This window comes from Amphiura filiformis, chromosome 5, assembly GCF_039555335.1.
Source record: "Amphiura filiformis chromosome 5, Afil_fr2py, whole genome shotgun sequence".
NCBI classification, from domain to species: Eukaryota; Metazoa; Echinodermata; class Ophiuroidea; order Amphilepidida; family Amphiuridae; genus Amphiura; species Amphiura filiformis.
The window spans coordinates 8,629,196-8,656,859 of record NC_092632.1 but is presented as its reverse complement, the minus strand read 5'-3'; the positions used below and the strand labels follow the sequence as shown (position 1 = coordinate 8,656,859).

The 27,664-nt window shown below is 35.6% G+C and overlaps 2 protein-coding genes across 3 annotated transcripts in view; both read right to left on the bottom strand.

The window, feature by feature from the left end:
* The window catches only part of LOC140152570 (RNA cytidine acetyltransferase-like), a 66,354-nt gene that overhangs the window by 23,255 nt on the left and 15,435 nt on the right, over positions 1 to 27,664 (bottom strand). For both annotated transcript variants that reach the window (XM_072174960.1, XM_072174961.1), the window contains exons 9-19: positions 27,334 to 27,427; positions 26,538 to 26,636; positions 25,628 to 25,764; positions 25,325 to 25,464; positions 24,684 to 24,834; positions 24,294 to 24,390; positions 22,333 to 22,449; positions 21,732 to 21,833; positions 21,516 to 21,590; positions 20,025 to 20,135; positions 13,743 to 13,925 (exon numbers count right to left, since the gene is read on the bottom strand). In XM_072174960.1, the coding sequence (XP_072031061.1) occupies positions 13,743 to 13,925; positions 20,025 to 20,135; positions 21,516 to 21,590; positions 21,732 to 21,833; positions 22,333 to 22,449; positions 24,294 to 24,390; positions 24,684 to 24,834; positions 25,325 to 25,464; positions 25,628 to 25,764; positions 26,538 to 26,636; positions 27,334 to 27,427 (1,306 nt within the window). The remainder of the gene's footprint in view (positions 1 to 13,742; positions 13,926 to 20,024; positions 20,136 to 21,515; positions 21,591 to 21,731; positions 21,834 to 22,332; positions 22,450 to 24,293; positions 24,391 to 24,683; positions 24,835 to 25,324; positions 25,465 to 25,627; positions 25,765 to 26,537; positions 26,637 to 27,333; positions 27,428 to 27,664) is intronic.
* On the bottom strand, positions 8,259 to 9,656 carry LOC140152569 (melatonin receptor type 1C-like). The gene has a single exon (XM_072174959.1). It carries the CDS (start codon positions 9,412 to 9,414, stop codon positions 8,380 to 8,382), a length of 1,035 nt encoding a protein of 344 aa, XP_072031060.1. The 5' UTR covers positions 9,415 to 9,656; the 3' UTR covers positions 8,259 to 8,379.

Sequence of the window (27,664 nt, the reverse complement as noted above, 5' to 3'; positions counted from 1 at the left end):
AAAGGCTTTAAAATCGTAAAAATATCAGTGGCTAGCATCCCACAGAAACGGAAGATGTTTCACATGGGTACTCCATGGCTACGCCACTGAACCAACCTGTGTAATGATGCCATCAACCATGGAGGTTTGGGGTATTCGGGTCTTTGCTGATGACATCACATGGATCAAAAGCATCAAAACTTGTGTGCATATGGCCTCACGCAATCAGTGTGTCGTGCCCAAGCATTTCAAATTATACCTACGGTAGTCTGCAAGTGTTAATGCACAAGCAGTGCATGTACAGGTATAGGTCTCTGAAAACAGGACCGATGGCTTAAGGTCCCCTCCAAAGGATGAAGCACTCTCATGATTCATTTACCCAACTCGAAGCCTACCATTCCACCGGGAGAGCAGAAGTCTGGATTTAATCTACAGATTTTATCAATTCAATTCAGACTCTTTTCCAAGCCAATATCCAGCAACTTATACAATGCTTGAACCTGTGACCTCATGCGCCAAGCTGAATAGTAAACCATAAGGCCATGCTCGCCTTATTTATGTACCAATGAGATGAAATCTAACATTGAATGTGGACATAAACCTAAGTACCTCATAAAATAGTGTCTTGTGGTGGAATATTCATGGGAATAGTAGATTAAAACTTTCAGGGAAAACTAAAGGTTAAAATAATAATTTTTGAAGTGACATTCATTGAGATACAAATGGAAAACAAAATCCATGAAGTTTTAGTTGTGAGTGTACTTAGGTACAAAGTGAGCCATTTTCTCCATAAATAAAAACATCAACTTGTACAAAAATCTTGTTTTTGCTTGTCTAAATGGGTTTTATAGTCCATTTATTAGGTCTGTGCATGGAGAGTATTATGAAGAAATGTGTAAATCACATCAAAAGAATTCTTCAGAGATAGTTTAGTGGTTTAAACCATTGATCACAACACAAAAATTTGCGCACCTGGAATTTTCAGTTGACACTTTGGACTTTCATCAGCAGACTGACAACCCAAAGAAGATGTTCAGAGAGTATGTACTAAAAGTCATAAACAATACTATAGTAAGTATACCTTCCTCGAGTCAGTGCTTGAAAGTAAGATCAAATTTTGAGATTTTCTTAAAACTGTTAAATTTTGCAGGAATATGTTGTGCTAGTTGCATTCCTTGCATCATTTCCTTTCTGAAAATGTATACTTTTATAAATATACTTCTCATCATTCCATTTAGAGATACAATAAAAATCTAAATTACTGACTCTAGAAAGGTATACAGACTATAGCTATATTATCATATTATACTAATGGGCAGAAGTTGTTCAATTGTGATGAGTGGATTGTGCCATGCCCATTTGTAATGATGTACTCTGTATATCAAATACGACATCTGTATTATTATTGTTACTGTAATAAGGCTGATAGATGGCTGCTACAGGGTGATCTAAAACATTACATAAATAAAAAGAGGCCCAATATTACAGGTTTAGGTACGAAACAACTGCTTTGCCAAATAGATAACAAAAACATTTATGCAATATTTTATAAAACATCTTTTTAAAAATAATTTTTGGTTCCTGGGTGTCGTCTATGGGGTGATAGACAACAGGACTGTAGCGGTGTTGTCGCTGAACCCGCTTGGCAAGCATGTATGCAGCATGTTGTAGATAAGTTTCATTTACTTTAGGATAAGTGGAGTTTTCATGATGGTAACTTAATTTTGGCTAAATATAACAGTTTTTAGTTTCATCATGATTAAAATAACATAACGGACAAAGAGAGAGAATAAACAATATTTTTGTTTTTACTGTCATAAAGGATAGGCAGGTCCAATGTGTTTATTGCAGCATCCTGTACTTAAGAAATATTGGACCTGTGAATCCAAAAATTCCTATTATCTAGTTTCTAATTGCAGCCACAGAAGCTTGTGAGGAAATCTCTTACACATCTCAGAAATCTCAAAAATTTGATAACAGAATTTATTTGCATGCCTCATGAAACCTCATAATTAAGTTATTTGTACAAAAACATAAATAATTATTATGTGGGAGTCTGTCTTATACAATAATATATATGTCTCCACCAGTGAGTCATTCTAATAATGCACTACATGTATGTACCAACATTCATATTAATATATCACAAAGTCCACAACTTCAGCTAGATGTGTCTTCTTTAATATAAGAGGTATTTTTTGAGAAAATCCCCGGCAAAAATCTAAAAAATTGTTAAATATGGTACTTTTAATATGAAATGACATTTTAGATATTGCTTATTAATAGAGGGAGTGGGGAGGAATCATAATTTTCATAAAAAAATTCAAAACTGAAATAATGTGCATCTTTTTAATTTCCTTATTCTTTTCTATTTTAATCTACATCTTGAAAAGCACTTTGCTGCAAATACCCCTTATAATGTGCTGCATCACATATTGAGTAACTGTGAATAAGGAGACTGGTTTAATGTATTGTCATTTTATTGTAAAAGAAATTATGTATAACAAAAATGGAGGATGAATGGAAGAAAAAGTATTCTTGAAAGATAAAAAGTAGAGAGTATGAAAGAGACAGCGAGGGAGAGAGAGTGAGAGTGAGGGAGAAAGAGACGGAGACAGATGGAGAGTAAAAGCAATAAAATGTAATTATATGTGAACCATGCATATTCCTACAAGTCAAATCATTAAAGATTAATCAGCCAATTATTGCTTCTTTTGCTTTCTATTAGTCTAAATGTTGGCAGCTTACGGCTGACAATGTAACAAAAGTAGGCACATTCTAAGATGCATGCCCATTTCTTTTCTATAATTCAGCAACTTGTAATTAATCTTGAGATTACATATAATACAGTTCTGCAGGGCATACACACTGTGACTGAACAGGCTCATAAGGCAGTTTGCGTCATATAAGTAAACTAGGGGCCGGAGAGAATTCCCGATCATTTGCATTTCCTTTTCCCCCATAAACTGTTTTTAAGAAAAGCACAAATTATACCTTCTAGCAATTGTGCTTGAACAGTTTCTCCTCTTGAATTCAGTTTTTTTAACTCCTCTATAAGAAATAATATGTAAATTTCATTCACTCAGAAGTGGAGCCTTCCTTAACTTAAAACGTATCCATTTCTTGCAGTCGCTATTGAGTATTACAAACAGTTGTCTAATTCTATCAAGCTTGTGTGCTTGTAGCTAGAACATCACACCAGAACCCAACAAGGCCCCCTGGATCAGATGTCAATTTTCTGGGAATGGAAGGGAGTGAATGAGATCCTAGAATTGCTTCAACACAACATGAATATTATAACTGAATTATATTAAACATGTCTATTGTTGATAGGTACAGATGAATAGTCGAATACATATTTTCATCTCGGGATAGGTAGATGCATAGCATAGACTTTCTATTTTATGTTTCAAATCATTTTGAAGCTGCCAGGCTTAAAGGGTGCAGGACAATCATATCTGGTGTGAAATTTTTGACTGATATTTTGTTACCATATCTTTAAGTTTAAAAGTAGGTCTACCTAAGACAACTTCAAAATGTACAATGTTGGGAATAAAATAACTTATTGAACCTATAATTTGGAATAACAAGCTACTTTTTGGAAATCACAAAAATGTTAACATGTACAAATTAAGCCATTTCGTGCAATATTGCACATAATAAAGGGATCATTTACAAAACTTTAAAAAGCTAAACATTTATAAAACTTAAAAAGCAACAATTATCAACATGCAATTTATATAGTACATGTCTACTCAACAGTTACTATTAGATGCAAATTAGTAAATTACAAATTAAAATACAAAAATACCAGGAAAATTACATACAATTTTCAAAGAATAGGATTAAAGATGTACATAGTGAAAATGAAATAATAAACATACTGTCAAATGTGATCATTCTTGCATCCTTAAACCACTCAAAGATGCATTTCTTTTACTTTATTATTTTTTTCTGTAAATATTTGCATGTTACAAACTTCAAATTGACAAGACTGGAATTGTACCAATTTGTAACTTGATGCTAATAATGTCACAGACAGCGTGGAAGATCTTGTGTTCTCATATGTGATGTTCTCATTCCCCATATTTCATTACTATGTAATGCAAGTTGTTTGTATGAATATGTCTATAGCAATATTTCATCGTGACATGATCAAGTGAAATAAGTTGTCGCTTGTCACGAATATTTTTGTTAAAATACTGCCTGATGAAATACTTAAAATTTTCTTCTTCATTTAATGTTTATGGATGTAAGTGCACTTGTAAACAAATTCCTGAAAAGCAAATTAAGAAAATCATGCAAACCAGCACTTTTAAATACTTTTGCACAAGGAAACAAGAAGAGAAATCCAGAAATCACTCCCCTGAATGCGATGTTTTGTAACAACATAAAATGAATCGAGCCACAAGTTGCAGCATATAAATTGCAGCATTATCAATGTGAAATGTCAAATTACTTGACAGATGATTTGGTTGATAGCAAGCCTGGGTTGGTTGGTTGGTTGCCTCACATTTAGCCTTTACTATTCCATTTGATTTCCAAATACACATGATGGATGTCTCATGCTACAAAGCAATCATCACGCCTACATGTTGTAAATTAGGGAACATTTATAACAAGAGATCTTTTGGTGAAAGGTTCCCCTTCATATTTCTACTATTGTTATTTTAGTAAGTTTGCTTATTTGCATTGGGGGTACTTTAACATGTTTCCTGCGTGTGGTGTTGGTTTTTTCTTTGCAGGTGATGGGGGGGGGCAAATATATGAAAATGTGGCAATTTTTGCCATAACATTGTTTAATTTTCTGTTATTTTGCTATTGTTGGGTGGAAACTGAGGAGTTATCAATGCTCCTATATATGACCCTGCTGTACTACTGCTGCCTATTTGAAAGCCAAATAATTATACTAAGTTAACAATTGAACTTATTTGTAACCATTAAAAATTGAATTTAAGTAAAATAATAACAAATTTACCAAAGGTTTTCAACACATATATAAATTTGGAAGCAAATCTTGTTTTGCACATAATGATACTACAGGATGAAGGCTTGTGCCATTAGTAATACACTTTTATAACATTTTCTGGTATACTCACCGCCAGTTATTGATCTGCCAGCTCTTATCACATTATTTCACTAAACCAAGCGTAAAATTGATTAAAATGGTATCAAAGTAATCCATCATATGCAGTACTTATGAAAAATGCCATGTAATCCAATACTTTCAGGTTGAAATCACCATCTTGAAATTGACCTGGTATCCTTACACAGATGAATAATCAATATTTATTATACTATTCAAAAACAACACATTTGATCAAATCTACAACTTGAATCTTCAATGGTTGACAGAGCTGCCAAACGTGCAATTTGGTAGCTCAATTAGGAGACTTTCAACTATCGTTCTGTGACTTTACATTGGTCCTCGTGATTTTGCACTTTGGGTTACTTTTGAGCTTGAGTGGGAAAACATTAGTTTTACTGAATTTTTAATTTTTTTAAAAATTATCAGTGAATTTTGCAAGTTGCAACAACAAAATGTTTGAAGATGATTTTTGAATATGATTTGTGGATGATCCACAGAAAATATTATAATTTTGGACCAATTTTGCCTCAAAATGCCCCCTAAATAGATTTATGACAAGTTATATTTTGGACGGAACTGTATAAACTTGTGTGACATTTCAAGTGTCGTACCAGTGAAATTGGCTGAAATGGGGGTGGGGTTGGGGTTGTACTTTGATTGGTTTGGGTAGGAATTTGCAGTGTTTACTAAATTTTCAGAATTGATTTGTCTAACAATGCAAATTAGGTTATTAAATGTTTGAGAAAATTTTGAAAACGGGCCCATCCATTTACAAATGTACCAAAATAGACCTTGAAAAGTGGACATATCAAATGGATTATAATATGCAAACCATGTTTGTGGCACATCCCTATATGGTCATTTGTACCGGATGGGAGCAGAGCTATAAGTGTGCGGTAGTAGAACTGTGATTTCCTATCACTCAGATGACCTGATCCCCCTTCCCTTATGCATATTAAACAATCTGTCGTTGAGGTTTGAATTGACAATCAGGCTACTTAAAGCTCCCACAGTGGTCTTGGAGTTCAAATACTATGTCCATTAGCCTTGAAATTCATATGTGAGGTGAATTGAAATTATTCTCGATTGCAGAAAAAATACAGCATTAATATTTTTTAGATTAAAAAGATATGATCCTTTTTGCCAAATGAAAATAGCTAAATCGTTATCCTTTAGTTACTTAGTAACTGGCAATGAAAGTCAAAATTTTAATATTATTGCAATTTGTCAAAAAATGGGCCAAAAGCATGCAATTTTGTATATTTTCTTTCAATTACAGTCCCAACATTCAAAGACTTGGAACAAGTCTAAGGACTCAAAATCATGAGCATAATACGCTAGTTTTTGCTCATAATTTAAAGGTCTTATGTTGAGTTTGATTTTGTAACTGATTACAAAAAGATTCAAAAATATGTTTTCCACAAATTAAGACTACATACCCTGAAATTAGTCTTTTAACAAGTCTTTGGGCTTGATTTTTACAGCATATAAACCCTAACAATTGTGTTTTTGGTCGGAATTTCCAAAAATGGATCAAATATCAAAATTTGACATTCATTGCCAGTTAGAACTAACTAAAGGATTAGGATTTAGCTACATGTATGTTCAGTTCAGTTGAGGATTTCCTGATTTTTCATTCAGGTGCACCACCATAAGGTGTCGTTTAGCTGATGAGATGCATCAGTAGTTCACATCAAACATATTACAGTCTATCCTGACCCACCACCACATAAAGTTCAGAAGAGGCAAAATTGGAATTCTCTCACTAAAAACACTGTCTACATGTACATGAAATAGCAGTTTGAGTTCATTACATGCATAATTAGTCTAGTGTAAAAATCACAATAAAGGTGAAAATGAAATATGTAAGAACATTTCTAGTGCCAAGACTACATGTGATTACAATACTTGGTGTGTATGGTATGAACAATAATAATGCAAGAAAAAGAATTATGTATCATTCACTGCTGCTGCCGTTTTTTATTGGGCAAAACAGGATAATATTTTTTAATCCAAAAAATTAAGTAATGTATTTTTCAGGAATCGGGAGTAACCACTTAAGATGTAAAATTATTTTCAAGTACAAAACATTTCAGCTAAGCCTTCATATGTGTATGCATGTGTGCACACATCTTTCAATGTCAAATAATCCTAATCAATCTGTTCTGTGATTTCTACCATGATGGATAATACTTTTCTCTTTTAATTTAAATAAATGACTATTCTATGAAATAAATTTAATTCTAAAGGAGTAGCCAATAAAAAAATTAAAAACAACAACAAAATAAATTAATAACCTTTTTCTTCTGTAGCAAACTTTTTTTAACAATATACTGATGTATGATTTTGTTATGATTAAAAACTCTGAAGGTCAATGATAAAGAAATGGTTTTTAACTTTGAATACAATCAGAATCTATTAAATTCAGGTTGATTATAAGGGTTAACTTGTGAACAAAACTCACATTTATTCTATGTTAGATATAAATTCAACAAGCCACTACACATAATGTTTTGTATAAGCTTGAAATAATTTAATCCACTCAATGCATCTGTAAGTTTTCATTGAATACAAACATTAAAACAATACTTTTTGTCCAGTATAACATACATTAAATACACTATACAATTTATACAAATACCAATACACATGAATCAACATGATATCAATCATTGTGAAGAATTATGTTCAAGCATGTTCATTCGCAGACACTCAAAAAATGTCCATTAAGAATTCTTGCAATCAGTTTCTTGACATCGCTAATATGCCATAAATTCAAAATTGAAAAGAGCAGCTTTTGGTGATTCTAGTTGAATGGTTTCTTTCATCTTTACTGACATCTCTGATATGTTACAACATTGATAAAAATGAATATGTCAGATTTTGATGATACCCCTCTATACTTTATGTAACACAAATATTCTATGACTTCCAACATGTCCGTTTCAGTGTTTTATTGCACTTTCTCATCATTTACCATAATTATATTAACAAATAATACATCAAGAGTTCCTAGATGTTCAGTTTTACAAGATTGACTTTTCCATGACTTAATAACAACATTTCAGACTAGCAGATAAGATAATAATTAGCCTTTAAACCACCCCTCAGTAAGACAAATTTGCTCCCCACTTTTATGTACAAATACTGTTTTCTCTCTTTTTTCAAAGATAAATATCAACAAAACATTCTATGACTTTTGATCTTTTTTGGGAATATCCATGACCAAAATAATAAATAAAAATCTACAACTTCTTAATCCTTTTCGAAATTCTACGACTGCCCGGTTATAATGAGAACCTTGCATGAAATTAGCAATGGGTACTAGTAGTAGGCATTTGCATCACTACTGTATTCATATTATTATTTGACAGAGTCTTCATGCTTAGCCGATTACTTCCAGGGCTGTCTTCTATATCTGATGGCTCAAAAAGTGTCTTCCTCCGAGTCAAGATAGCCCAGAAAGCCAAACGAAATTGTCTGTTAGATGCCGCATACACAAATGGGTTTATACAGTTGCTCAACCACACTGGTACTGAACATAAGAAACAGAGTGTTAAATTTGCACCTTCTGTGTTGATGAAGCTGTTGAGCATGTAAGGCGTATAAGCAAGGAGGAAAACAATAAAGATGGTAACCATAGTACGAGTGTAATGATAGTCCTCCCGTATCCGTTTCTGCCCTGATGTCCTTGTCGTGACTCTCTCAATCCGTTTGTGATTTGACACCACTTTACACAAGATGCGAAGATAACAGAACGTGATGAAAGATAATGGTATGAGGAAAAGGGAGAGTAACATTAGTCCAAAACTGTCATTATCTTCACGCATAAATGTACACGATAATGTCTTTGGCTCGTAACCAAACTTCTGTAAAAGAATGGCTGGGGTGAGTGTTATAAGAGGCAGCAACCAGAAAACTAGCAGAAGACATATCGTTCGCTTGTTCCCTTGGAAAATTTGATCAAATATTTTTGGGTGCAGGATTTTGAGATAGCGACTGAAAGCGATACCAACGAGGTTGTTGATTGATTCCATGACAAAGAGGAACACAAAGAAGCCGAAAACCGCACAGAATCCGTCCCCAAATGGCCAACCATTATTGTAATGATTGTACGCAATGATGGGCAGAAGAAATGTACCATATATCATATCAGATATACTCAAACCAACAATGAAGATATTGGCACCAGTCTGCAGTGATTTTGTCTTGATCACTGTGATGATAGTCAGTAAGTTTCCAGCAAAGCTCAGTATACATATTGGTATCCCAAGAACTAAAGCCGCTATCTGCACAAATTCAGAGTACTGATGTACCTCGACTATTTCTGGTGAATTGGTAGACATCTTGGCAACATCAGAGTCTAATACATCATTCTCAACTCTTGTATCATACTCCGTTGTCTCGATACGTTTGGATCACTTCCCCAGGTACATCTCCAAACTGGAGTAGCAATTATTTAGTAACAGTTATTTCACTATGATGATATTGGTTGATCAGTTTAGTTCTTGCATCTCACTATTAATGGGTGGTGGTGATGTCTGTGATGATTCAGGCTTTACTACTTGTACTTAAATGATAAACTCAACCTGACAGCTATAGAGGGCAGCAAACAACTAATATCAATTGTAATTCCAATTGATGTATTTTGTTGGGATTGTGATCTTCTGTCCCTATTGAGGGCAGTAGACAACTGACACCAAATATCATGTTGACTGATATATACTCTGTGTTGTAGTATAGAGGGCAACAAACATATTTTTTGCTTTTCAATATTCCCAGACTGATTTGTGTCATGCACATTTGCACCCACCAAAAAGAAATACTCATAGACATAAGGGCAAACACGATAGATACAAGGACAAACATACACTATTCAAACCATATGGTATATGGTTAAAACATAGTTTCACCATGGTCCAACACTGTTTTTTTTCTTCACCAAGATCACATTGGCTTGTAAAAGCTATACAGTTTAATCAATTACTAAAATAGCTGGGTCTTATAACAGCATGGATTGATGCAGACCAGCATAGGTCCAACATCAATGCAACAGGTGTTGCGCATACATGTGTGACTTGCTGTATTTTCCAAAATTCACATGCAGAAGCCTGGTTTATTTTTATGAGCAGGAAATAAAATACAAATTGGTACTGATTAAACTATACCGGTGGAAGCATCACCCCAAATAGATGATACAGATTATAGTTTTATCAGCTCGTAATCGGCAGGAATTGTTAGGCTTCTACCACTATTCCATGCCGAAATGTAGACCCATAAGAGTGATATTGTTGACATATCTGGTCTATATTGTGCACATAGGTTGGTGGGTTTTAAAGCCACCCCTGAATAAAATTAGTATGAAACTCTGTAGATAGAAATGGCATTGTCAATGCAATCAAATCTATATCATATATTATCTATCTACAGTTCAACCTCGGTTATCCGGCCCTCAATTATTCAGATACCTCTGTTAACAGGATGTGTTCGGCAAGCCGAAAAATAATATTTTGTTAAAAAGTGTATTGAAAGCTGAATTGATGTATGTTTCTCATGCTCATGTCATGTGAACAGGGTTCATAGTGTCAAGACCACAGTGAAATCAATGACTTTTAATGACTTTCAAATACACTTTTCAATGACATTTTATTAAATCTCATACCTCGGATGTGTTGAACAGTATTGTTTGTACATCTTAATATAAGTACCAGTTATGTTTGTACCTCTTAATATAAGTACCAGTTAGTTTTAAATATACATTGATACTACAGCCTGCAGGTTCAGCTGCTGAATTCGGAAGGGTTACTCAACTAATCTACTGTTCTAATTTATCTAACGGGCAAGTATAAAGTAATACATAATAATCACATACCTGCCAACCCCAAAAGTGGAACACATATTGCGCGGGAGCACTTTTGCGACCGAGCATATAACAGCGGGGTTCAGGGGCAAAGCCCCGTGGGTCGAGTGGATGAAGCCCCAAGCCAGAGGGTTTTACACCATTTTTGACCTGTTTTAGACTTTTTGAAAAAATGCTTCCTTCATCCTAAAAAAGGGTTTTAAATTTTCAGTTTCCTATACTATTGTACATGAGAGAGATTCTTCAAAGTTGTTTTTTTGCCTGTATAACATGGCCTACATGACCAAAATTGATATATATAATGCGCAATATAAAAACGATTATTCATTAAATTTTTGCCCCCTCCCCCTCCTTCAGGTATGTGGGAGGGGGCCCACATGGGGAGGGGCCCACATGGGGAGGGGGTACTAATGTGTATTTCAAAGCTCCTGGCTTGTTTTACACTTTTAATAAAAAGTGCTTCCTTCTTCCAGAAAACATGCTTTAAAGTTTTCAGTTTCCTATACTTTTGTACATGAGAGACATTCTTCAAAGTTTTTTTTTTGCCTAATAACATGGCCTACATGACTGAAATTGATATATATAATGCATAATATAAAAACAATGATTCATCAAATTTTGACCCCCCCCCCCACCTTCGGGTATGTGGGAGGGGCCCACATGGGGGTACTAATGTGCATGAAGAATACATTGTATGATAAAAGTAATTTGTAAAATTCAGTATGTTAAACATACAGAGTGAGAGTGATGTCACTACAACTGGGACTAAAATAGTAGGCCTATCCCAAGGGAAATACATACACACACTTACCCACCCCCACCCAACCTCCCCCACCCCCACCCCAAGTCCATCTCGACTGACGGCCACACAAAGCCAAAGGATACAGCTAAAAGGTTCATATCAAACCTTTGACCCAAGTTTGCTTCAATTTAATTTAAACATGACTTGATATTAGAGTATACATATAGGCCTACACGACATCAGTCCAGCATCATCTCAAACGTCATCGCTCATTAATACACATTACATACTTCTTACTAAGGTAATATTCATTGAGGAAAAAGAGATGAGTTTTTGAACGCAAAAACCTGATAACATGCAGGTCCGATAATCGACCAAAATGCATCAATTTTGGGAGTCTTTTGGGCATGAAAAGGTGACCACATGCATGTTAAATGAGTACCATTATCTAGCCTAGTCATCCAGTCAGGGTTCTAAGGAATTTTCATTTTAAAATTGGAAATATATGTGTCCAGAAAGAATCATCATTAATATTTCTTTTTTCTTGGGAAAAGCGGAACGTTCTGCTTTTTACCGACTTTGAGGTTTAAAAAGTGTAACAGTTCCGCCAAAAGCGGAACGGTTGGCAGGTATGTAATCATAAATTAAATAAAATAATTTTTAAAATACATCGTATTTTTATTTTTTCCTTCCTACAAATATAATTCAAAGACTTTTAATGACTTTTTTTACTTTTCTACAAAATTTAATGACTTTTAATGACTTTAATGACCTTGCTTCAAATTCACTGACTTTTAAGGAATTTAATGACCGCTACGAACCCTGTGTGAAGTTGACAGGCAGTGTTGACAGGCAGTGTAAATGATGGAAAACATATGATTTAATTCTGAATTGTAAAATTCTTTGTACCTTGCAAGTGCACTAGTTTGAAGATAAATTGCATGTTCTAGAGTTGGCCTTTTTTTAACACATTGCAGCTGCATGAACATGTACTAATTAATGTCCGTATTTCATGAATATGCAATAGTACAGTTAGTACAGTAGAGAATTTATGAATGATCAAACTTTTACTCTTGTCTTTTTATTACGTTCATCATTGTAGTCATCAATTCAATTACCGTACTGACGCGAGTATAGTCCCACCTTCGAGTAAAGTCCCACCCCAAACTTTCGAAAAATTTCGGAAATTTAAAAAATTTATTTTTTCGGCTTTGGAGTGTCCCAGGACCTAGACCTAAATGCTAGGATCATTCATGGTTGACCTAAAAAAAAAAAAATTTCAAGATGTTTTGTATTTTTAATATGACAATTGATAATTTGTATTCATGTCATACTCTATTAATGATTTCAAAATGCATTGAATTTGAATGCATTTTGAAATCATTAATAGAGTATGATATGAATACAAATTATCAATTTTCATATTAAAAATACAAAACATCGTGAATTTTTTTTTTTTTTTTTTTTTTTTAGGTCAACCATGAATGATCCTAGCATTTAGGTCTAGGTCCTGGGACACTCCAAAGCCAAAAAAATAAAAAACTTAGAAATTTTATTTTGTTGAAATTCGAGTATAGTCCCACCCCCCAATTTTGAAAAATGTTCACCCAAAAACAGGGTGGGACTATACTCGCGTCAGTACGGTACTTGTATTTGTCACATATTTTATGGACAGTATAGCAATTAGCATAAAAACATGGAGAAACTATTGAACCAGGAAAGTTGAGAGATGATCAAACGTAAAAAATTATATTTTTTTGGCAATCGAACAAGAGCTGTTCCGTGATTTTTCGGAGCAATTTTATAAAAGCTAGCAATGATTCAAATTTTTCAGAGCAATTTATATAAAAAAGTGAGCAATGATGCAAATAGCAAGAATTGCACTGAGAATAGCACTAGTTTCACAGCCCCTTTCCTATTTGGCCGCTGTTTCAAAACTCCTATTTCATGAGCAGATTAAGGGGAACCCACTTAGAATTAGAGTTTATTTATTCATTAAATGCATTCTTTTAATAGTGATGTGAAGAACTGTATATATTATCCACATTTAATATCATTTAAAACAAACTTACCGCTGTTTGCCTCAAGTATACAGGAATGTAGCCAGCTTTCTTCCAAAACCTCAAAAGGTCAGAGGTCAATCCAAATGACACACCCAGATAGTCTAGTCTCTCAGCAGGTCTTTCACTCAACTTAGACAGCATGGGTGGCAGGTTCTTACGGGGCGATACAACTTCTTCCAACAGCCCAACAGCCTATAAACAAATAAAATAACTCCCATTAGTAACATTCAAATAGTAAGTTCAAATATTGGCAAATGCCAATACTGGCAAATACAGCACCTAAAGTCTCAATTTTTGTAAGGTATATTAGTTTAGAAAAGCCCGGGGGCTATATATTGACATAAGTCATGTGCCCATGAAAAGACCCTGGTATTTTGGCAAATCCTACACCCAATGACCCCATTTTTCAGTAGCCTACACTGAATGGCCGCCTTTTTTTAACAATTAGTCCTCAAAATTGAAATTTTGGTGCACTTCACGCACATTTTGAAGATAATAAATGAGTTTTGTCTATTTTGTACTGTAAAATTGGGTAAAAAGCTATTTTTGATTGTTAATGATGTGAAATTTTGGGCGCTCCCATACAAAATCACCCCATTTTTGACATTGCCAACTCCGAATGACCCCCTTTTTTCTGAAAACTTCTACACTGATAGTTTTGTACGCTGGTGGGCACAGGTACGTCACTCTCATATTCGAATGACACCCCCCCCCCTGGGAGAAAAACACATTATTATTGTGTAACTATCAGAACAGTTTTGATACAATATTTCAATCCATGTCTATGGACAAATGTTCAGATGATGTTTGCTCGTACATACATGTACATGATGATATTGTATATGCTCGTTTTGATACAATTTTCCAATCTAATTTCATGTTCAAATATTATCCAGCTCTCTATAACAAGAGAACTTCTGTTGTTTTGAACGTCAGGACTGGTAATAGAACCACATTAATTTTGACATACTTATGTATGTTATCAATTACCCAGGCAAGGGTGAGAAAGCATGCAAGTGGGGTCAAAAGGCTATCGCCTGCGACCAGTGTGATCAGTGGTATCACATCCACTGTATAGGCATGCACTCTGTCATTTATGACAACTTTGACAGCAAAGAATCTTGGTATTGCTGCCATTGCGGCATTCCCAACTTCGCCTCTTCTCTATTCAATAGTGAGATCAGGCTGTCTGATTCTAGCACTAGTACAGGTACAAACCTGGATACTAACACCTCCAGATTAGGCTCGGTAGGTTCAGAAGATTCTTTTGAATCTCCACTTGCCTCTTCATCACCTAATAAACCTAGTGCCAAAGAGACTAACAACCATGTTAGCCCTTCTGATTTTTTGAAAGTCCTGGTTGTCAATTTTCAAAGTGTAGACCCCAAGAAAGCTGAACTAGCTGTCTGCATTGAGATTGAACAACCGGATATTATCATTGGCACCGAAACGTGGCTCAATGATTCGGTGTGTAATAGCTCGTTCCTTCCCAGTAGCTATACAGCTGTGAGGAAGGATCGTCCTATCAACCCAAGAACTGGTGTTGCACATGGAGGTGTCATGATTGCATTTAAGGATAACCTGGTAGCCAGTCACAGGTGTGACCTCGATATACAGAGAGCGAAATCGTTTGGCTCCAGGTTGACCTTGTAGGCTCTAAACCACTTCTGATTGGTGCCTTTTATAGGCCACAGACCACAGGCGCTGCGTACCTTGACAAGCTACGGGAATCTATCAACAAGCTTGACATTCAGAAACACAGCAATATCTGGATCGGTGGAGATTTTAACCTCTCAGACATTAACTGGCCTGACCTATGTGTCATTGCGGGAGGTAAATTCTCTGGTCTCTGTCAGTCACTGATCAATATTGTTAATGATTTTGGACTTGAGCAGTTGGTTTTGAAACCCACTAGACTTGAGAACATCCTTGATATTTTAATGACATCTAATCCTTCGCTTGTGGAAAAATGCACTTACATACCCGGCATGAGTGACCACGATGCCATTCCTGTGATCACCATCAACACCAGGGCCAAGAAGAGTAAGTGCAAACCACATAAAATTTTCTTGTACAAGAAAGCAGACGTTGAAGGCCTCCTGAAGGAGATCAGGGAGATAAGTAGCGATTTTGTAAAGAAAGACATCTGTGAGACCACTGAAAACCTTTGGGCTGAATTCAAGGAACGTGTTTTGCTTGCTGTCAACAACAACGTCCCCTCGAAGATGGTTTCCGGAAACAAACGTTCTCCGTGGATAAATCAGAGTCTCAAGAGGAAATACAAACAGAAGCAGCGTGCTTTCAACTCAATGAGGAAAAATCCTACCCCTGAAACGGAAGCTGCATTCAAGGAAATTAGAAGTGAGATTAAGAAGGAAACTAGAAAAAGGAAAAGGAAGTTCATTCAAGACACCACTTTAGAATCATCCAAACAATTTTACAGTTACATCAAGTCCATGAAGACTGACAACAGTGGTATTCAGGCTCTGAGAGATGGACATCAGCTAGTGTCGGATAACAAAGGGAAGGCACAATTACTCAATACTCAATTCCATTCTGTCTTCACCGAGGAACCTCCTGGTGTTGTACCAGAACCACCATCTTTGGATCATGACATCCCAAGCATCCCTGAGATTGAGATCAAAGAGGAAGGTGTTCAGAAGCTATTAAAAGATATCAAGGTCAACAAAGCAGCTGGAAATGATGGAATAACACCATGGATCCTGAAAACTACTGCTGAGGTCATAGCCCCTGCTCTCACCATAATCTTTACATCATCTTTGGAAACAGGAAAGCTCCCAAAAGATTGGCTCCAGGCTAACATCAGCCCCATCTTCAAATAAAAATTCCTTTAAAAAAGGAATGTGGCGCCCAATGTGAGCTGGACGGGATATGGTGAATTCCATGGTGATTAGATTTGGTATTATAATGATTTTTTAGGGAAGAGTAGAAGATGATCAAATCTGAGAGAAATGCTTCATGGAATGAAGCTTTAGGTGTCAATTCTTGATTATGTATTATGTGGGGTCGGAGTTCTGTTTTGGGAGCCTATTGTAGTGAGGATATTGCTTTGGATATTGAATATTGTTGAATTTAGATTTATGCAGGGCCTAGGGTATATGATGGATAACTAGAAGACACAAATAAGTAAGCTTCCCCTAGTCATCTATACACTCATTCTTGTCACACTGACGAATTTCGACAAAGTCATGTAAACGTAATTTAGTTTTCACCCGACCTCCGTCCAGAAACAATCCTGAAATGTTGAAAACTTGGGGTCGGCGCACTCATGCCAGTTTATCCTAAGGTATACTCTGTGTCTTTTGTAGCCAACCATGTGGCTAAGAGAGGCTAGGAAATACTTAAACTAATACAAAACAATCATACCCTCCTTTCATATCAAACAATACCAAGAAATTGACAGGCCTGTTAAATCAAGGGTAAGATCGATCGTTATTCTTCATGAAACGGGCACAGCCCATTTTTATGTTATTAATTCTGCTAAAAATTAATTAATAAATAACAAAATTACGTCATAGAACTCTATTTTAAACAGACAAAATAGCCAGTGGGGTTTCTTTCACTTAACCTTGCTAGGAACCCTTCCCAGCAGTTAGGCATTACAATGAATATTATTTTTGCAAATACACTTCTGACCTTCAACACAGTCATGTCTTCCGAATTTATTCCTTTCTCTGCTGACCAGAACTGATTTTCGTTAATTAATGTTTTTATCAGAGATAGTCACCACAAAGATACTGAGCTTCTAATATCTTTGGTCACAATCAGTTAGCAGTCGATTCAAGCACATAAAGTCATAAACCAATTAGTGATTTCATGATTGGTCAGTGGTTGTGTTGGTCAACTATAATTAATTGGTGTTGGTTTAAGGATTAGGTGCACGCGTGCAATCACTATGGACCACAATGGCCTCATCCAGTGGCATATTATCAATAACCTCAATTAAACAATCATAGTGCAAAATTTGACCTTAAGTTGCAAAGTATGAGTTTTTGTACTCACATTTTCAAAGGTCATTCAATGAATGCACACATGTATTGGGGTTAAAGAACTGTGCCCTGATAGATGAGCATGTTGTAGATTCTTCACATTGTAAACAACTAATTCATGTGCAAACATGTTCAAAACATACATAATTAGAATGGTCAAATGTCACAGTCTATCGGGTTCTAAGAGGCGGTAAACTGGTTTAAACCATACAAAGGTCACGGGTTATTTGGTGTTTTTATAAGTCCATTAATTTTGTATTTTAAACAAAGAATATACACACATCATTTTATCCCGTGCATATCAGAAAACAATAATAAAATAAAATCCTAGCATATTGTGGTTTTATTTCTGAGCTGGGCATAATTTTAGCAAAACAATTAAGGAGTAAATCTAGCAAGAGTGAAATTAGAAGATATTCACAAAGTACATGCCTATATGTGGCCCCTCCGTAGAGGGCGCCACAAAAAGGAGACAAATCTCATCCTCTCAATTATAGACCGGTCAGTCTTACATCCATATGTTGTAAACTCATGGAACATATTGTTCACTCTACGGTTATGAATCATCTTGACCAACACAATCTCAATCTCCTCTGCCAGGAACAACACGGATTTCACAAACGTCATTCTTGTGAGTCGCAGCTTATTAACACCATGCATGATTTGACTTCTGCTGCTGATACCAACAAGCAAACAGACATGATTATCATGGATTTCAAAAAGCTTTCGACAAAGTTCCACATCAACGCCTACTTAGTAAGATCAACAAGTATGGAATCACAGGGAAGCTTTACACCTGGGTCAAGTCATTCCTGACAGAGAAAGAGAGCAAAGAGTCATTGTTAATGGAGAGAGTTCAGACTGGATTAAAGTAACATCTGGTGTACCCCAGGGTACTGTGACAGGCCCACTCTGGTTTTTAATTTTCATTAACGATTTACCTCATGGAATTCAGTCAACCATACGTCTATTCGCGGACGACTGCGTCATATATCGCACCATAACCGGACCACAGGATGCCAATAAGTTACAAGATGATCTCAATAAACTCACTGAGTGGCAAAATCGCTGGATGATGAGATTTAACGAGAAGAAATGCTATGTGATGAGGATTTCCCAGGCCAGATCACCACATCAGTTTGAGTATTCACTTAATGGTCATCAACTTCAACACACTTCTTGTCACAGTTACCTTGGAGTGGACATCTCCAGTGATCTAAAATGTAATCAACATATCTTTCGTGTTGCTGCAAAGGCCAACCGCACCCTTGGATTTGTTCGTAGAAACTTGAAACCATGTAGCAGGCGCATCAAGCGATTAGCATACATAACTCTTATTAGACCTATTCTTGAGTATGGAGCCGCTATATGGGACCCATATACTCAAATTCTCATTGATAAGCTCGAATCTATTCAGAGGAGAGCTGTTAGGTTCATTATGAATGATTATGGCCGTTACAGCAGTGTTACAGATATGATGTCCAATCTAGACATTGAACCCTTGGTTAACCGTAGGAAAATTGCTAGGCTCACTAATTTCCACAAGGCACGGGAGGGTCTCCTTGCAATCCTGGTACAAAAACTACTTCGCCCGGTCACTCGGTTCTCACGCCGCTCAAATATCAATAGCTACATACCAGTTCAAGCCAATAAAGACTGTTTTTTGAACTCATTTATTCCGATAACGACAAGAGACTGGAATTCACTACCTCAACACGTCACCAGCATCAACGACAGCAACCTCTTCAAGCAAGCAATAACCAACCTCTACCTCAAATAACTTCATCTCATCATAGCGCACCACCAACCTATCCGCGTTACCCCTCCACCAAGGGGAGTTGGATAGAAAGCGTACAAGACAAGACAAGAATATTGAAAAATATTTAGGGTGTCCCCTCACTCAACCAAATTACTTTAAAACAAAGCCAGCCACTTACCTCTGACAAACACCTTGAAGTAATGAACTTTTCCTATAAAATATGATGTGGTAGCTTATTGCCGTTATGACCTAGCCTAAATACATATTTCATGTGAAAATAATTAATCCGTTAATTAGATATTCCAATGATTCTAATAAAACAGAACTGACCGACCTGATCGCTTCATCACTATAGTTGATGTTGTATTTTTCATTAGCCATTGCTAATTCAGATATTGTAAAGAAAGGTAATGCTTGTGATAAAAAAGCTACTAGTTAAATTTAGAGTTCAGAAGCTGCTGAGCCTGTGAGCTAAATAAAAAGGAAAATACAGATAAGATTAATCTTGAAAATAGGTCTTACCTCACTTTGAACTGTGTTGATTTCAGAGCTACTTTGGTTATCTGCTAAATCTGGAAACTCTCCCTTATAGTAGCGTTCTAACAATGTCAATGCTCTGGAACCATAACCCATCTGTAAAAATGAGAAATGAAGAATGCAATAACATTTGTAAATAAAATAATTTGAGAATATTGCCATTATATTTTGATGATGATGATGACAATGATGGTGACGACAACAATGATGAAGACAACAACAACAACAATATGTTCCAGAGTGATGTTGGATTATTCAATTTTTAACATCAGTTTGACCTCTGTACAGTTTAAAAGTTAATTAATCAGATGAACAATCAAACCAGAGTCGCAAACTGGCTAGGGTGAAGGTCATTTGTAATGCACCTTAGTTGCAATGGTACATTTACTCATCTTAAGGGATCTAAAATGAGCGTTTATTGCGTTTCGACAGTATTTTTTGTGGGACATGAGAGCACCTCAGACCTATCGAATTGCATTCTGAATACAAAGCATGTCTTTCTGATACCAAATAATTTTCATTTTTGAAAATCACAATATAATACAAATTTTATGACAAATTATAAAAATTTGATATTTTTCAAATTTTGATATATAACAGTCCTCGAAGTAAATTATATAAATCTAATGATATATTCTTAAAGTGTATGTAGCAGGGAGGAAAAGCCGATGGTCAATTGAAAATTTTGACCTTTCATATTGAAGATATGGATTTTTTCCCAAAAAGACCTAATTTTTTTTGGAAAAAAAAAAAAAAAAATCCATATCTTCAATACGAAAGGTCAAAATTTTCAATTGATCGTCTGCTTTTCATCCCACCTACATACACTTTAAGTATAAATCATCAGATTTATAAAGTTTACTTCAAGTACTGTTAAATATCAAAAATATCAATTTTAATGATTTGCCATAAAATGTGTATTAAATTGCGAATTTCAAAAATCAAAATTATTTGATATCAGAATGACATTCTTCAGTATTCAGAATGCAATTCGATATGTCTGATGTGCTCTAATGTCCCAAAATAAATACTGTCCAAACGCTCATACCCCAGCCCTTAAGCGATCATAAAATGTAATCAAGACTAAATTTGCTCTGATTTGCTCTTTGCCTTTGAAGATAATTTGGTAAACAACAAGGCTCAGCAACAGGAAACTGAATTAAGGTTTGGTCATCAGATTTAATGCAATTAATAGTGACAAATTGTACACGTAGAAGAAGGCCACAGAAGAAACTCACACAAGCTTAACAAACTAAATAAGATTGCTGCTGATTCATGTCAGATTCTCAATAAAACAGTAATACTAATAACACATTTGGCTGGATTTTCCACACAGTAAAACATGATTGGTCACACTATGCTTGTGTTTATCTGATTATCTCATAGATGTACCAATTACTTGGTGCATTGTCCATCCATTTTCATACCACGCTGGGAAAGAACTGATTCGTAGGCAACCATTTATACTGTACTTACCCCTTGGTAGTCTGGATGAGTTGCTATTCTTACTACTCTGGCACCTGACAAACTTGGAAAGTCATTATCCTGAAACTGTGAGAAAACAAAAAAGATGATCCATTGTAACTGGGCCTTGGTTTAGTATATCAAATCTATAAAGTGATATGATCAGAATACAATACTCATCCCTTTATCTTTGGAGTGGCTGTACATCATATCTTGTTGTGTATTTACCTGTTGTGACACAGTCCATGGTATAAGATCACCAGCACCTCTCTGGCCTCTTGCTAAGCTATTCATCACAGTCTGCTTGGATATTTCTCCTTCAAGACATACCTATATAACCAACGAATATGCAGCATAGATTAGAGGCCTACACATGTGAAACAGTTGTTTACTAAGTATGATGCAAGATTATTTCTTCTCCCTGGCCAGGATAAAGACTTTCAGATCATATTGCAAGTGGGTTGAGATCTCACCAAGAATGTTTGGTGGTGTATGCAGTATCAAAAGAGAGTTGTGTAAAGAAGATGCAAGATTTATTGACTTATGAGAGACAACAAGCAAGCATGGATTGTAAGAGATGAAAAGACAACTTGACTTTATTTACAAATACATGAGAACAACACATTGTAGTACAGGAAAGGAATAGAATTTGAACAGGGAAGACATGGATAGGAGAGAGGAAGAAAATGAGATGAGGGAAAGAGGAGGAGGTGAAAGAGGAGGAGCAACAGGATGAGGAGAGATGATGACATGGAAGAGAGAGGAGGAAGATGAGGTGAGGAGGAGGAGCAAGAGGAGGTTGATGAGGAGGACAAGGAGTTGCTCTTACCTGTAATACACAGAGAATTTCAGGCAGTGTGTTCTGTGTTGGGTCTACAGGTCCTAACAGGCAGAAGATATGGTGGGCTGGGGCATCGGACAGTAATTGAAGATCATTTGGTGTATTCTGCAAAGAGAACATTTCACAAAACTTACATCTAGGTGGTTATCATAAAAGTAAGTTATCATAAAAATTGTAATTTGCAACCTTGGGGTGTATGGTTTATATTTTATGTGCCCACACACTTGTCTGTGGCTGATCACTGTGAGATCTGTGAACAGATTAACATTGTTCTGCCCCGAAACGAAAATACCTTAAGGTATTGGTAGCACACGGCACTTTCCTATGTTATTTACCATTCCAGGTCTGTTATGGATGTGAGCACTATTAGTAGGGATGCCCACTGTCCATACAGTTTCCACTAGAACGATTTTTCATTTACTGTGTGCGTGCACTCACACACGTATTGTCTGTGGAGAAACTGATCGATACAAGAAATCCCAGGCCTGTTAAATGGCGTACATACTTGTTTTTGATCCAAATGTAGGCCTATATCAGGGTGTTTCAAGAAATTCCCGATTCCACCGGAAAACATTAACCAAACTTTTTCCTGATTGGTCAGTAAATAGAGAGGACCTTCCTCCATGCAGAGATCAACTTTTTTTAATGAAAAATTTATTGAGATGAGAACTACAACAGGTTGAAGTGACACCATTCCGTGCATCAGGTGTTCAAACGCAATTATTTCCGAATTTGGAGTGAATCAGACAAGCAAACTTACATAGTCATAAAATGTAACTATTTTTTGAAGACAAAATGTACAGGATGTTAAGAAATTTAAGAATGTTTAAGCCTACATGGCCCATCTCAAATCATGCACTTCTCACTACCATGTCCATTTCATATGCTATCCATCATGGCTTCCATGCACACACAGTGTATTGCTCAATGTATTAAAGATAACCTTTGAGTTGGAGCAAATTTCTCAAAATTGGTAGTGATTAATATTACCAAACTTATGCCATGATGAAATATAATAATTTTTGAAGATAAAATGTGCTGACCGTAAAAAGATTGAACAATGTTTAAGACTACCGCCATTCATTTGAAATAATGCACTTATTGTTCATCTCCTCTATGGAGATATTTTCCATGGCGGCCATCTATGATCATGCTTGCGGTTTCACCAAACAAACCATGGGTTTTGAGGTCTTATATTTTTTGTTGTATGTCAACAAAATCGATTAAATTTTCAGGATGATCTTATTTTCATGTTGTTATAAGCAAATATAATGTTCCAGATAACGCTAGTTAATAAATACATTAAGAAAAAGTACCTTAAAATTGCACTTTCTGTTAGTAATCCTTTTGGACTTTAACTTTTTAACATGTTCTAGCAGCCCTATATAAAACCGTAACACTCAAAAGGCCATATCTCTGGAATGAAACGTCCGATTAAGATTATTTAAACGCCAAAATGTTTCTTTCATCAATTCCCAGCCAATAAGTTAGGTCTGAATTAATTTAAAAGTACTTCAATTTTTAGTGGACATGCCTACTATTAGCATGCATCAAAATTACACTGAATAAGAGTTTGTTTTAATTCAGAATAAAGTGATTTGTCATATAGCGTTACTTTCTTTTGAACTAGTTTTAGATCATGTCAATAACGATTGTGATCAAGTTTGATTGCAAACGAGTTGGTTGATCTGAGCATCCACAAGTCGTAACAGACCTGGTTCATCACTGCCAGTCCCTTGAGGTATTTTCGTCTCAGGTTCTGACCATATTGGGAAATGTTTTTTTCAGAAATGGTACAAAATCTAAGGATATTCCATTGCAAAGGACACAGTCCACAGAAACACAGTCCAATGGTATGAGTATTTCAGTAATATGGCAACAAGATTTTTAAGCAAACTAATAATCACCGCCACTAATTAAGTTTTGGGTGTCATACAAATCTGACTTACCTTATAATGAGCTGCTACATAGATAGACATAAGTCTCTGTAGGAACATCTCTGATGCCTTGTGATAGCTGAATAGAGTATCTCTATTGATGTAATATGTGTGCATATGTTAAGGACAACAGAGTATAAACAGAGGAAGCTTTCACGCATGGATATTCATTGAAAATATTTGAATAAATTTACAAGTTTAAATAAACAAGACTTTTCTTCAACAAATATCAAAGAGGCAAATTTACTGACACACAGTGTTGATTGGTATACAAATTATTCAGTAAATACCATGATAAAATATAATCTGTATACATTTACTTTTAAAACTTAAAATCTCTCATAAACTTCAAAATTTATAAAACAACATAAAACAAACAGATAGAATTCAATCAAAGGATATAATTCACAGTCATTTGGTACCGGACACCCAGAGAGAATTCTAGGTACACTGGTTACATCCAGACAGAGTAAGCCATTAAGCCACTGTTCTACTGCATCCCCTCCACTGTATCGAATGGACTCATTTAACACCACCTCATGGAGTACTCGTCCTGTTTTGAAGATACAAAATATGACGTTAGAAGAGCCTACAACACACAGAAGAAACCTAACAAGAAGGTTGTTGCTCACTATCACAAATGCTGGTTCATTTTAACTGTAAAGTACATATCCTAAATGTGGAATATACTCTTCACATATTTCTCTGTATTCTTACCAAGTTTGGGACTTATTTTCCCTCACTTACGAAAGAAAGAGTTTGTACTGCACTTGTCAGAAAACTTGAAAACCATGCATTGTCACTTTGGGATGGTATATCTTGAACCTATAATAACCATTGTAGTAAGCCTGGATATATATTGCCAATTCCAGCTTGATGGTTGGCTTACAGAAGCTACACTTTAAAGATGATTATGGTGTTAATGCATATTTCACACATTGCAGTAGGAAATTACATATTACTTGCACCGAACTCAAACTTTTTTGGCTAAAAACTCACAATGGTAATACATTACATTGCCCTACAGGTGTAGTAAATCTTACCTGTTGCTGATGAACCAGCCTCTGATTTAGTTGTCGTGGTAACTTTGCTATGTTTAGAACTAGTTGCACCAAATGTGGCATTCTGTTGTCTCAGCTGCTGAATGAGTTTCAGTGATAGTGAACGTCCAGTGCCTTCATAACTGAAATCACACAGATAATAGGTTATCACAGGATATATATGGTATATTGGCAAGATCAGCAAAACTTTACAACAACAAAATTTGTACTGCTTAACAAATCTTAAATCCAGAAATGGCTAATCTATGTATGAGGTATATAATACTGTATAACAAATGATCTCACCCATTGACAGTAGATGACATGAAGACTAGATATGGTCCTAGTAATTCCTTGACCAGTGGGAGTGGTATAGCAGCTGCTTCATCAATAATTACTAGTTCAGCTTGACCTAGCTTGTGTGCATCACCTGGGTGAATGTACTGAAAGAGAACAGAATTAAACAGAGAAGTTAGCGATTATGGTGAACATAACAAAGTCTTAGCACATTTTACACATTTACGAGTTTTGGTAAAGAAGCGAAGTGGATGCCCTATGGGGATGAGAGCCATGGTCCTATACAGAGAGTGTGAGTCCAAGGTCCACTTGAGTCAGTGCCTCGTGAAATCATTTGCATCCATGTTACATAGTAACTAAAACATGTTTAATTATGGTGACCCAGGACATTTAATAAATCATTTTGATGGCTCGGCGACAGTAAGACACAGCTCAATTAGGTGCTGTGGTTATCATTGACTGTTATATGAATGACATCACTCGTGCTTGGTACATGTAATCATGAACTCCTGCACATTACATGACATGTAATCATACACTTAGCAGCTAGTAGAAATTCATCTCCGTCAATTTAGGAATGTTGATCTAAAGTTCAGACATTTTGCAATGTCAACTATTTGCAGGTAAGGTAATCCATTTGGTTATAAATTTAAACACTTTTTTCAACCGAAAATTGAGAGAAGTTAATAATACAATTATTATATAGAAGTGATTAACTTGCAACTAGCTAAATCATTGCACATCATACTTAGTTCGATAATAATTGATCGATGGCAGTGTGAAGTTCCATTACTAAGAAGTTAATTTGTTAATAATACTTAATATTAATCCAAAGTGAAACAAACAGAATATCATAAATGTCAGAAGTTGTAATCCCTTAAACCAAAGCAATTACTCCCTGCACTATTTGATACCTTACCTGTATGGTTTGTCTGTGTTCCCTGTAAATATTCACTCTCACAACAGCTTTGTTGAAATCGGGGTTTGTTGACTGTACTAATTCATAGTCTAAATGCTCCTAAAAGTGAAACATAACATACAAACCAAATATGTCAGCTAGCCTTTGTCTCATTATGAAATTTGACCAATTCATGCAAGAAATTCCAAAATATATGGATTATACTTGGTTTGATCTCAAAAATGTAGAATACACAACAAAATACAAATGTGCAGCCTCAGAGTACATATTTATTTAATTAATCTCATCTTGATGTCCATGTTTAATTCTGAAGTTATATTATCAAATAGGCAGGTACAGCCACAATTACACTAACCTGTGTAATCCAATTAGCCTTTTAGATATGGCGGACACAATAGGATGGCACTGCACGAAGTAGGTAAAGTCTTTTGAATTTGCCAGGTTTTACCCAGATTGAAGACTGCCCTCCTTTTGTGTACGCCATACTTCGAAAAGACTAATACCCCACATGAATCAAATATAACAGCAATATCAGAGCCTGGGATGTATTTCACTCAACTTTTTACCCTTCGTTAACTCAAGTAACAATTCGCAAGTTAAAAATACCCTGCTACTAGTCGTAACTCTATGAAGGGTCCCTGTAGTAAATCCCTATTACTTAAAAAGGATACCGATTGTATATCATTTAAGTGATATGGATTTTATGATACGTTGTAAGTTACGATGGATTTTAAGACTTATGAGGCATGTTAGTGAAATGGATCCCTGAGGTGTGACAGCAACCATGTTATCTTACCTGGTAGTCTAATGCATCAAATCCTTTGAAGACAAACTCAAACAAAGTGCGCAGATTCTCAGGACTTGGAGCTGTCACAAATATGTTGGAATACCTGTTGATTACAGATAAAGTCAGTTATCATGAGTGCAACTAGTAGAGCAAAATATTTTTTTCAAATGACCTTTTCTCTGTGGTGTGGATCATTGTTTGTGTATGCTGTCAAACCCTTGCCAACATATGGGCAAACAAATGTTGACACTTTAATTTAAATGAGCTGGCAACATTATATCACATAACAACCAATCCAAAACCAAGTATGCAGTAACATATTAATATGTGATGCCTGCTT

Excerpts from the sequence above, each read along its gene's own strand:
- LOC140152569 (XM_072174959.1), bottom strand. The coding sequence starts at position 9,414 with ATGTCTACCAATTCACCAGAAATAGTCGAGGTACATCAGTACTCTGAA.